At 39.4% G+C, this 12,125-nt stretch overlaps 1 protein-coding gene across 3 annotated transcripts in view; it reads right to left on the bottom strand.

The window, feature by feature from the left end:
• LOC143843240 (glypican-5-like) overlaps nt 1-12,125 on the bottom strand; it is a 471,566-nt gene that overhangs the window by 298,089 nt on the left and 161,352 nt on the right. For 2 of the 3 annotated variants that reach the window (XM_077349002.1, XM_077349004.1), the window contains exons 4-6: nt 11,670-11,803; nt 8,211-8,270; nt 5,907-6,032 (exon numbers count right to left, since the gene is read on the bottom strand). In XM_077349002.1, coding sequence (XP_077205117.1) covers nt 5,907-6,032; nt 8,211-8,270; nt 11,670-11,803 — 320 coding nt within the window. The remainder of the gene's footprint in view (nt 1-5,906; nt 6,033-8,210; nt 8,271-11,669; nt 11,804-12,125) is intronic. The other variant, XM_077349003.1, reaches the window with a different exon arrangement.

The raw sequence follows: 12,125 nt of genomic DNA, 5'->3' as shown, positions 1-12,125 counted from the left end.
GCTTGAGGGAGTACAAGAGTAGTAGCTTCTTCATGCCTAACAGGCAACGCTGGAAGGCGGAGAGGCTTGTCGCTGCCCTCAGTCCCCAGAGGACTGAGGAACAGAGGAAGTTTTGACAGCCAGGGGTTAGGGGTGAGTGAAAATAAGAGGGGATGGGTGTCAGGAGATCAAATAAAGACAAAGGGAATGGGATGCCCCCCCCCCAAGTTCCTTGCAGGTCCCCAATAGTGTTAGCATAACGGGCCTTTTCATGTCAGTGTATTACTATCCATCCCAGTTTTGCATCAGAAGTGAATGATGCAATGACTGCCCTCTCTCCATTTCCTCTCTGCTTTTCTGACACACTGTGGTGGAGACAGTGTGGGAAGGCCAAAAAGCCCATCCACGGTGAGAGATTTGGCAAGTTTAGCTAAGATAGAAACCTGGCAATGTCAAACCAAGACAATGAGTAAAGTTTCCTCTCTATTAGCATCTGTCAAACTGAAGGACTTATTTGTACATGCTTGTTTCACCTCAGAATTCTGACCCCTATCCTAAATCTAAATATTTACAAAATCTTCCCCCCCTCCCCCATTGCCACTCTAGATATAAGAAAGTGAAACCTAAATACTTTCACTTTGCCCAGCATGCTTGGCAATATTCAACACTAGTAGCAAAATCATACAAACTCCATAAATTGAATATATCATGTGAAAGTTACATTTATCATATAGACAACTATGTTTCCAGCCAGTTAAGCACTACTGACAGCATTCAAGTTTACAAAGAAATCACTGCAGTTCTCCAGCATATACCGCAACCAGGTTGAATAAAATAATAAAGAAAATGACTAATCAAACAACCAACCATTTCTAATTTCTAACTTGTCTATCTCATCCCTCTAAGCCTTTGTTTTCCCTTTCTATGTATAAAACCAAGAACAGGAAAACAGTCCCTTGTCAAAATTGCGGAAGCCAGCTGAAAGTAAAGACAGTAAAATGGAAAAGGCTCAACAGCACAAGCTATGGGTAATTTCACTTTTAATGGTTAGTTAAGGTCTGTCAAAGCAGGATCGATGGTTTAAACTTGGTTTAGTAACCACAATTAGGCTCAGTTCTGATGTAATATGAAGCCGTGTTTTATTTTGGCTGTTTATTTGGTGGAAATAAGATCTGGTATAACTTTTCTCAAAATAAAGAAAGACTGCTGCGTCTAACAGAATAAAATCAGAGTAGCACCTTTAAGACCAACAAAGATTTATTCAAGGTGTGAGCTTTCAAGTGCAAACACTCTTCCTCAGACTATGTGTTTGCACTCAAAACCTCATGCCTTGAATAAATCTTTGTTGGTCTTAAAGGTGCTACTGGACTCTGATTTTATTGTGCCACTTCAGACCAACACGTCTACTCATTTGAATGGGTCTAACAGAGACTTTCATAAAAGGCTTTCTTGCCTGTTTACCCTGAACCCTGAGTATAATGCAATCAGGCGCTATTTCAGATTTTGATACATGCAACTATAGTAATATATTAACTGCCTTCTAAATATTACATAAAATATAAGAGAATCCTGCTTGTCTCAATATATCTTGGTTTCAATGCTATTGCTTATTCTGTAATCTCCCGTTAGGATTGCCAGTCTGAGTATGGTAACCAGCTAGACAGTTCTGTGGTGGGGAATAGGGATGTGCACACAAAAAAAATCATGCAATTTCAGATTCTACCAGAAACCATTCAGGCTGAATCCAAGAAGTTGGGGGGGAGGGTTGTACACATTTCCCCTGTTCCCAGACAACAAGAGAACTTCTCCGCTGCCTGAGAAGGAAGGGAAGAGAGTGCCTGCCAGACAGCTGATAATGACATGCTGGTCACTCCCTTTAAATCCCTCCCCAGCTGGCAACTTTTCCTACAAAGGATAGGTGAGAATTTAAAGGGAAAGCAGCACTTGTGAAGGTGGGATGAGCATTTAAAGGGAATAGCTGTTAAACTGTTAAGGGGGGAGTATATAATGACAGGCACCCACCTGCTCCCTTTAAATCCCTCCCCAATGTTGGGAGGCAATTAAAGGAACAGGCAGCATGCCTGCCTTTATTAGCTGTTCGATACATGCTTCCCCCCCCCCTTTCTCAGACACTTCCTGAGAAATGATTGCATTTAAATGGGCCAAATTGTGGACAAATCACCAAATCATGATTCTGCCATCATGATTCAGACCACGAGTACAGGAAATGGGTGGTTCTGCTCAGATGAGTTAAAAAAGTACCTGAATCAGCACTTATCTGAATATTTTTCCGCTTATCCAAGCCACACTGCCTAGTGAAGAAGGTAATGCTAGTGATAGATACACAGAGCTGTTCTAGGAACTGCTGGAAACCATGGTGAGACTGTGGACCTTGTGAACAGGTGCATAGAGGCAGTTTTGGAATGGATGCAAAGTTGAAACTTAATTCCAACAGAACTGAGATGCTACTGTGGGGAGTTCTGACAAAGGAAATCGGTTATCCCTTGTTCTGGATGGGGCTGAATTCCCTCTAAAGAGCAGTCTGCAGCTTAGGATTCTTCTGGACCCAGGCATCCTCTTGGATAAACAGGTGACAGAAGTGGTGCCTTTTGCCAGGTTTCGCTGGTGGAGACCCAGCTGTGGCCCATCCTGGGCTGTAAAGATCTTGCCAGCATGGTGTATTGCCTGGTAACATCTAAATTAACTTACAGCAATGCATTCTATGATTGAAGACAGCAGTTGGTATAGAATGCTGTGACCAGAGTTTTGACTGAGTGGGTCATAAAAACATTTCTCCAGTCTTGTTCCATCTACACTGGCTTCCAATTTATTTCCAGTTCACAGTGCTATCAGTGACCTTTAAAGCCTTGTTTGGCCTGGGACTAACACACCTTAAGGACCCCTTCTCCCATATGAATCTACCTGCTGACTGTAGTCATGTTAAGAATCCCTGCTTGAGTTTCCTTCACTATCTAAGGCTAGACAGGTGGTAAACCAAGAAAGGTCTTTCTCTACTCTTCTCCAGTCTGAATTGGATTGAATTGACTCTGAATCATTTAATGGGATTTCAGCTATGGGTAATCCAATGGTCCTGGAAAATACCAAATATTTTCAGGATTTTTCTAACTCAGCCATTTCGGTAGCCAGAAAAATAGTAAAAATATGGCTGAATTAATATCTGAAAATTATTGATAAGGTATTTTTCATTTATTTTTTTCAGTTTGGGTTAGCCAAATGTGAATTTGTGGATCTCCTGACAAAAATATGCAATCTATCACTAAAATCTGCCTCCATTCCTGAGTACAGGAAGATAGCTTATGCAATCCCCATCTTTAAAAAAGGTTTCAGAGACGATCTGGGAAATTACAGGCTGGTCAGTCTAATGGCAAAACTAGGTAATTTGGTATAATCTGCTATTAAAGATAGGATTAGTAGGCACACTGATGAACAAAAGCTACTGAAAAAGAATCAGCATGGATTCTGTAAGGGATGGATTCTGTCTCACTAACCTTTTTAGAGTTCTTTGAGGGGGTGAGCAAACATGGACAAAAGTGACTCAATAGATGCTGTTTACTTAGATTTCCAGAAATCTTTTGTTAAAGTTCCTATTCAAAGAATCCTAAGTAAATTCAGATGTCATGAAATGAGGACAAGTTCTTTTATGGATTAAAAACTGGCTAATTAACAGGAGAGTGAGTATAAATGGGCAGTTTTCTCAGTGGAAGGTGGTAAGCAGTAGGATACCAAAGGATTCAGCACTAGGTCTGGTGCTTTTTAATTTGTTCATTAATTGTTTGGAGTTGGGAGTAAGCAGTGAAGTGTCTAAATATAAAGATGACACTAAGTTGTTCATTGTGGAGAAAACCACGGAGGACTGTGAGACATGCCAGATGGATCTGTCAAGGCTGGACAAATGGACATCAATGTAGTAAATTAGTTTCAATATGGCCAAGTGCAAAGTAACGCACATTACTATAAATATATACTGATGTGGTCCAAGCTGACAGTAACTGACAAGGAGACAGATCTTGGAGTCATGGTAGATGACTCAGTATGACCGTTTATGCACTGGAGGTTTCATGCTGTGCTGCAGGCTGGAGTTTTAGTTGTGGCAAGTTGCCCCACCTCTTCCTGCACCCACACGGGGGAGCATTTGGTGTGGTGCACCTCATCCACCTCCTATTTGTGCTCCTGCATGGGAGCTGGGGCAGTGAAATTCCCAGTGCATAAACGGTCTATGTGACTAAAATAAAAAAGGCAAATATTCTGGGGATTATTAGGAAGGGAACTGAAAACAAATCAGCCAACATCATAATGTATAAATCTATGATACAACCTCATTTTGAATACTGCATATAGTTCTAGTCATGTACCTCAAAAAAAGTATTATAGAATCTGGAAAAGTACAGAAAAAAAAGTATTATAGAATCTGGAAAAGTACAGAAAAGGCAATTAAAATGCTTAAGGGGATTGAATACCTTCCCTATGAAGAAAGGTTAAAGAGGTTAAGCCTTGAAGAAATGACAAATGAGAGGTGACCTAACAGAGGTTTACAAAATTACTCATGGGATAGAGAAGTTAGAGAAATACTTACTTTTCTCCCTTTTTCACAACTTGTTGCTGTTCAGTTAAATTAGTGAGCAATAAATATAGGACAGAGAAAAGCAAGTACTTCTTTACCCTAAGAGTAATTAACACATGGAATAAACTGCCACAAGAAGTGGTGGCAGTTACAAGTCTAGCCAGTTTTAGGAGGGGTCTGAATAAACATATGGAGCAAAGGTCCATCAGTGGCTATTAGCCACAAGGTATAGATGTGTCTGTAGCAGCATAGTTTGGTGTTGGGGGGCAACAGTAGGAGGGCTTCTGGAGTTCTGGTCCTGTTGGGGGACTTCCTGATGGCATCTGGATTTTGGCCACTATGTGAATGAGTGTTGAATTGGATGTATCATTGGCCTGATTTAACATGGCTTCTGTTTTGTTCTTAACTAACTAATCACAATGAGTGCAGTGACATGGGTTGAGCTGATCAAATAACTATGATTAGTATAATGAAACCATGGCTTCCTTCTATGACTTCCTCCAGTGTGCTGAATGCAAAGATCCTAACAAAATCCTGGTTGTTCTCCAGCACTCTCTTCCCCAGCTAGGGTGAAGGTAATAAAACCAGGATTCATCCCTAGAAATTAGGAAGGCAATGTCGCAATGATGAATTTAAGCTATCTTGGTTTCATCAAGTCACTATAATTAAAATAAACCATATTTTCCTGTTCTGTCTAAAACAATGCAGTATCTCAGCCAATGTAAGTTGCCCTCTCCCATAAAGATAAAACATTTCTTATAACATTTCTTATCTCAACTTCTGTTGAGAACCAGAAGTACCAGTAATGAAATACAAATGATCAGAACTGCATAATACTCAGTTAAACAAGTAGATTCATTTTCACCTTTTTATCTACTGCAAAATGAAACAAATTAGGCCAGAGTAATTTTAAGTACATTGAGCCTACAAGCCACAACAGATTGGACAACAAACCCAGCAAATCAAAAATGTTCAGCATACTTAAGGCTTGCATTTATCACACCATTTTGAAACAATGCATATTTGAAATCAGTGATAGCTATTTCCAGGTTTTGACCCCATTTCTGAGTATAAAAAATTCTCTTCAACCATACACATGAGAGACAATGAACTGGTAAAGAATGAAAAATCTTCCTTTTTCAGCAGCCTATGTCACAGGAGCTGTTCTCAGTCCAGAGATTCATTGTCAAATATTAAAGACAAACAAAATGAAAGGCAGTATTATTTTGGACATCTCCCCCACCAATGTTTATTACCCCACAGAGCTTTGGAAAGATATTCAGGAAAAAAATGTATGCATCAACATGCAACCAGTTCTCCAAATGAACTGAATTCTCACAATTACCTTTCTACAACATCCTCTCCATTCCAGCAAGTTGAGCTGTCTTTCATCACTAGATCCCCATCACAGAGTCGTTCTGTTAAAGAGGCATAAAGTGTTCTGGATCGTTTCATGTAGTTGATGAATTCCCTAGAAATTAGAAAGGCAACATTAGCAAGAATGCTAATTGGCATTCTAAATTGCTTCCTAGGACTTAATAATGCAGAAACTGTGTGGATAATGTCCCTGTTCTTGACTTTAACTGGTTAGATCAACCAATAATAGCACCAGTATTCAGAGGACCAAGCTGCATACTACACATTAACACATATATTTAAGCCCCAATAGCTGTTTATTATACTTTGGAAGGGGAAACTATGGCCTATTATGCACAGCCGCTGAAACGGCGGCATGGAGAATGCAGAGGAGGAAGAAGTGAAGCAAACCGCTTACGCACGGGATGGAACGCAATGGTGGCAAAACCCAGAGTATCCGATTATGCACGCGGCTACTCTGGAGCTGCTTCTGGTTGTGCCCTGGTCCCGGGAAGCTCCACTTTCTTCCGCATCTCACTAGCGTGGCTTTTTTGGCGGCATACGTTGACTCTGTGCCCGGTTGCCGCCTGCAGTGTGCATAATTGGTGATTTTAGCCGCCGCCATTCCACCCCAAATGCGGACCTTCCACTCCGTGCATAATGGGCCTATGAGTGACCAAATGGTTGGGAAACATGGTAACTGACCAATCCCCTTCCACAGCTCTCCAAGTTGCTTCATCCTACCACATCCTACAAGTGTGTTTTTACTCTCAATCACATGTCTGGAGCAAAAAGGTGGCAAGAGCTGGAGGGAGCTGCAGTAGAAAACCCTTCTCCATTCCTGCTTCACCACTTAAAACTGCATTCCTCCAAATCAGCTTTTCGCTACAAGAAGCAGCAGTTTATGGTGTAAATACTCACATTTGCTTGTAAAGTGAAATTTGTCTGCAAACTGTGAAATGTGTGCATTTCAAAATGCAACACATAAAAATAATGCATTATTCAATGTTATATCAGTAACTACTGTGATTCCTTCAGGTGGGTAATTGTGTTGTGATTCCTATGACCTATTTCTGAATAACTAAGTTGAGTTGCCTGAACTTAGGTTACAATCAACTCTTTTTTGCCTATAATGTGAAATCATAATTTTAACTAGGGATATATCCCAGAAATACAGCTGACAGGGATCATACAACAATCAACTCGGAGAGTTAATTCTACAGTTAATACAGAATCCATATTTGCACCCTAGGCAATCAAAATACATGAAAATGGAAGTCGGTAGGTCACTTACCACCTCCTCTACTTTAGTATTCTAAGACAGAATGCATCATCTCACTAAACCTATTCTTGTGTGTGTTGTGTAGCCAAGGTAAGAACTCCCAAATGGCAATCACCAATTTTCTGCTATGAGTTTACATACATTATATTACCAATAAAATACTGAATAACAGCAAACCAGTTGGATATGCCAATATTTCCCTGACTGCATACAGATTCTAATATTTAGGAGGAAAACAATGGGATATTTTCAGTATATGTATGATAAAGTATGATAAAGTATGATAAATAAATATCATATGCATAGCCTTTACTGTCAAGACAATGATATGAATGCTATGTGAGTAGAAACAAGAAAAATAGGGAACAATTTTGTCCCTCTCTGGTTTGATCTTGTACATACAACCGGATTCTCTTACCATTGGCATTCCTTTTCCTCATGAGTCCAGTGCTCTGTATGACTATTACAGAATACAGAACTATGCCTGTAGTTTTTAAAGTACATTATGTTTTTTTTCTCCAGGTCAAGGGAGAAGTCTGGTTGAGAAAAGCTTCCGAGGCAAACAGCTTAGGATGGTATAGATTTTCCTATTAATATAATTCTTACTTGACACAAAATCTAACGGCATAATAACTTTACTAATATAATAGATAGCCTGAAAACTGTGTTAGACCTGCAGCTCATTCATTCATTTGAAGTCTGTTGTTATATTTTCTTCAAAAAGCTTAGGGGAGACTTTTTAACAACTGATTTTGGTGGTAGTTACCTCATTTCAAAATAATATTTCAACAGAACTTCTAGCCATGTTTTCAGTTAAGGACAGACTCTCTTTTAGAATATTCTATATGAATGAAAAGATTACTTGAAAGGCATTTCAGGATATCACTGAACAAAACATAGAGGGAGAGCTGCTTGCTCCAGTCCCCTGTATGCCTAGAAACAACCCTTTAATATTTGGAAGCTCATTTAAAATGCACAGAAAAAGCAGGTCAGCTTCTTTTTCAATCTTACCGGGACATTTTTTTCAAACTTCTGGATTTGTCATTCTTTGAAGCTTTCAGAGGCAGAGAACTGGAATGGGCCAGGGAGAATAATCATCAGTCAGGAAATGGGGGAAGGAGGGAAAGCAGGGATTCAGGTAAATGAAGAAATGAGAAACAAAAAAGGTAATAAATTATTTGAAAGAAAAGATAATCAAGATCATGCACAGGATTGTACCAGAAAAGAAAAAATGCAATTTAAATATGCTCTGATCAATAGTTTTAAAATAGTAATAATGGCACGGCTCATTGAAAGCTTAATTCTTTCTGGACCGGGCCCTCTACATGCAGATTTGAACTTTTCTCTAAAGTAGATTTTTAAAAGAAAATTTACTATGCAATCATAAGCATGGATACCAAGAAGTAAACCCCACTGACTTCAACATGATCTACTCCCAGGTAAATATGCTGACTGACACCTTGGCTGATTTTTTGAATGCACCGTTATAAAATGAAGGCTTAAACTGTTAAAAATAAATATACAGAACTAATTAGCTATATCCAAATGTATCATAATGGAAGAAGGTTTTTGGAATAAAGCAGGACTAATGTTCTGTGGGTGAGAACTTAACATGCAAGTAGGTATTACAGATGGAAAAGTACTCATGTTCAAAGAGACAAGGTACAGGCTCTTTTTTCCTGGGCAAATTGCAAAAAATGCATTGCCACCTTTATGTACATAGCAAAAATAAATAATTGTCCAAAGGTTTAGTCTCACTGAAATAACTACAAATAAAAGGGCATCATCTGAACAGGAAGAGCTTTCCAAAAACTTTCCACTCATGGGTTTATTTTAATGAAAATGACTCCCAGGAGTCTGCATAGGAAAACCTAAGAAAAGGGGATGCTTGTATTGGTTCAGAGGACCTTCACACACTGCTTAAGTGGGTGAAAAAGAGCCACAGGAAATAAAAATACACAGAGATCCTGACATCATATTACCTCAGCTGCTCCTCCCCCTATTAAAACCTAAATGTTGAGGCTTTAAACAGATTGTACTTCCAGTCCGTGTTTACTTTCAGGATATATTAAAGTGAGGCTCAAATATCATAGCCAAGAACGCTTTTGTTGCCAAAGGTCAAGAAGTAGGCCTATGCAATAGTTTTCATTTTTGAAATTAACAATAACATCTGACTTTGTTCAGGAGGGTAACCGTGTCAGTCTGAAGCTACAGAACAGGGTTTGAGTCCAGTATTGTCTAAAAGGTGCTACTGGCCTCCAACGTTGTCCTATCTGATTGAGCTATATGTGTGCATTTATTTAGTACATTTAAATCTCATTCTTTCCCCCAAGAAACTAAGAACAAAGTATAGTGTACTATCCTGGTCCAGTTTATCCTCATAACAACCTGGTGAAGAACGTTTGTTTGTGAGATATTTGAACCTGGGTGTCCCAGATCCAATCTAACATTCTCACAACTATACCATATTGACTGTCAGTGGCAACACTTGCTCTTGAGATCCCAGCTTAAAATAAAGCTCAATTCCCATTGCCTGCCCCTCTCTGAACTGGGTTTGGCAAAGCAACTAATGCTACCATCTGCTGGAGAGGTATAACATGCACAGGTAAGAGTAACCAAAGTATCATGCAGTTTTGGTGCAATATTTAGCCATGCCAACAAAGTCACAGTGACAGGTTTCGCAGAGTTTAAAAAGATATATTAGAAGGGAAAATAATTTAGATGGTGATAAAAAAGAAATGTCGCAACTCTTAGGAGATATCTTCTGCAAGGAAAGAGGAACTGGAACCAAAAAGAAACCTTCCAGTCTGAAATTTGTTACAGCAAACTTTGGAAGATGGCAGAAAAGTAAGACTGTCCTAATTGTTTTTGCCACCACATTATAGTCCTTGTTCATTCATTTGGAAAATCTCAGCTCTTGACAAGCTTCAGTTTTAATCTGAATTTCTGAGAGATGGAGCCATGCAATCATTTGATGACTTAGGCCCTAATTCTGAAAATGATTCACAAATAGTATTTTGCATTTATCATAGGACTGCATTAAAGAACATACTGCTTGTTCAAATATGTAACCATACATATACAAGTGGATCCAAGCATATTGGATTTTTGAAAACCCAACTCCAGGTTGGGAAAATACTGGAGACTTGGGGATGGAGACTGGGAAGGGTGACATGTGGGGATAGGATGGACTTTTCCAGGGGATAAACCCTCTATGGTTGTCATTTTCTCCAGGGAAATGATCTTTGCAGTCTGGAGATTAAGGACTTTCAGATTTTCTGGAGAACTCAGATATGGAAAATCCAGAGCATTTCCGCATGAAAGAATCCTGGCATGAGGCTGCTAATGGGGGTTCCTGTACCCAAAGACAGCCTTTTTAGCTACAACAGGGTGGTGAGAAAGTCAGATTCTTTGGATAGAAATCCTTTTGTCTGCAGTAACACTTCAGAAGTTCCAAGCTAGTATATATTATAGATTAAGTTTCTCTGTTATAAGACACTTTATGGACATTTATGGCTTCTTTTATGAACTATATTGATTTTTTCTGGAATTTTAGAATACATAAGCAGACTCTAAAGTATCTGAAGTAAACTCTTCTACAGACTAAACTTGGCATCTCATTTCAACTGGCCCGTGGGTATGGAATTTTAGCATGTCAATACAAGTACCTATCAGGGCTCTAAGTCCTGTGTTGAGGTGACGTCATCCTGTTTAAATGAGATGACTGGAGTGCGAAGAGTTTTAGTTAATAAACACACTAGCGATATTTGATTTACAAGTCTGAACAGACTTTTAAAATGTATACCCATCAGTGAAAATTAAGAAGAAGAGTTGGTTCTTATATGCTGCTTTTCCCTATCCGAAGGAGGCTCAAAGCGGCTTACAGTCGCCTTCCCTTTCCTCTCCCCACAACGGACACCTTGTGAGGTGGGTGAGGCTGAGAGAGCTCTGATATCACTGCTCGGTCAGAACAGCTTTATCAGTGCTGTGGTGAGCCCAAGGTCACCCAGCTGGCTGCATGTGGGGGAGTGCAGAATCGAACCTGGCTCGCCAGATTAGAAGTCCGCATTCCTAACCACTACACCAAACTGGCTCTCCCCCACATGACAGAACCACATGTCAGTTTCTAGTAGTAGCACTGGAACATAGAACGTTGGTAAAACAATGGGAAACTATAGATCTATGCAAATGTTCAGAAGGGCATGTTTATAGATGATGTACACTTTGTAGTGTACATGTGTAGAGAGAAGCAAAATCACACCTTCTGTCTCCCCCACATCTGCATATTTAGACCACTGTCTGAAGAGATCTTTTACATACATACAAATTAATGTCTGCCTGAACATCTGTAATGGAACCAGTGAGTTAGATCCCACACACCTTCATACGTGTAAACTGCATGTCCCTTTGAGCCCCTGTATAGACCTTCTAAATTAAAATCCCAATGAGATATTTCTACATGATGGTTACCTTCTTTTATTAGTTAGAACAGTGGAATGTGCCATTGTGAGAGGCTGTGTTTCAGATATTTGTTTTGCTTGTACAATATTGTCCAGTGAAGGTTTCATTTCTCTTTCTTCGGGATGTCCACATACTTTATCAACCTGTAAGAAGAAGGGAGAGGGGAAATATTAGTATACAATGAGAATTTATTAACATGGCTACTAGTTGAGAAGAGGACACATATGATCAGCCTGTTGTGATTCATGAATCACAAAAACAAACAAACTCATTTACAAATATAAGCACTATAAACATTGGATCACATACATGTTTTATGCACTGTGGAAAAGTACAGCCAACTTTAAGACATGTCCCCAAACTCTTTTGTGTTGAGAATTAAAGTTGATAAATGCTTATCATAAAGTGGGTGAAAGTAAATGGAAGAACTTTGTAGCTAAAATGAGTATGGCCCTTTCTGAGCAT

Source organism: Paroedura picta, chromosome 8, assembly GCF_049243985.1.
Source record: "Paroedura picta isolate Pp20150507F chromosome 8, Ppicta_v3.0, whole genome shotgun sequence".
Classification (NCBI taxonomy): domain Eukaryota; kingdom Metazoa; phylum Chordata; class Lepidosauria; order Squamata; family Gekkonidae; genus Paroedura; species Paroedura picta.
This window is presented reverse-complemented; position numbering and strand designations above follow the sequence as displayed.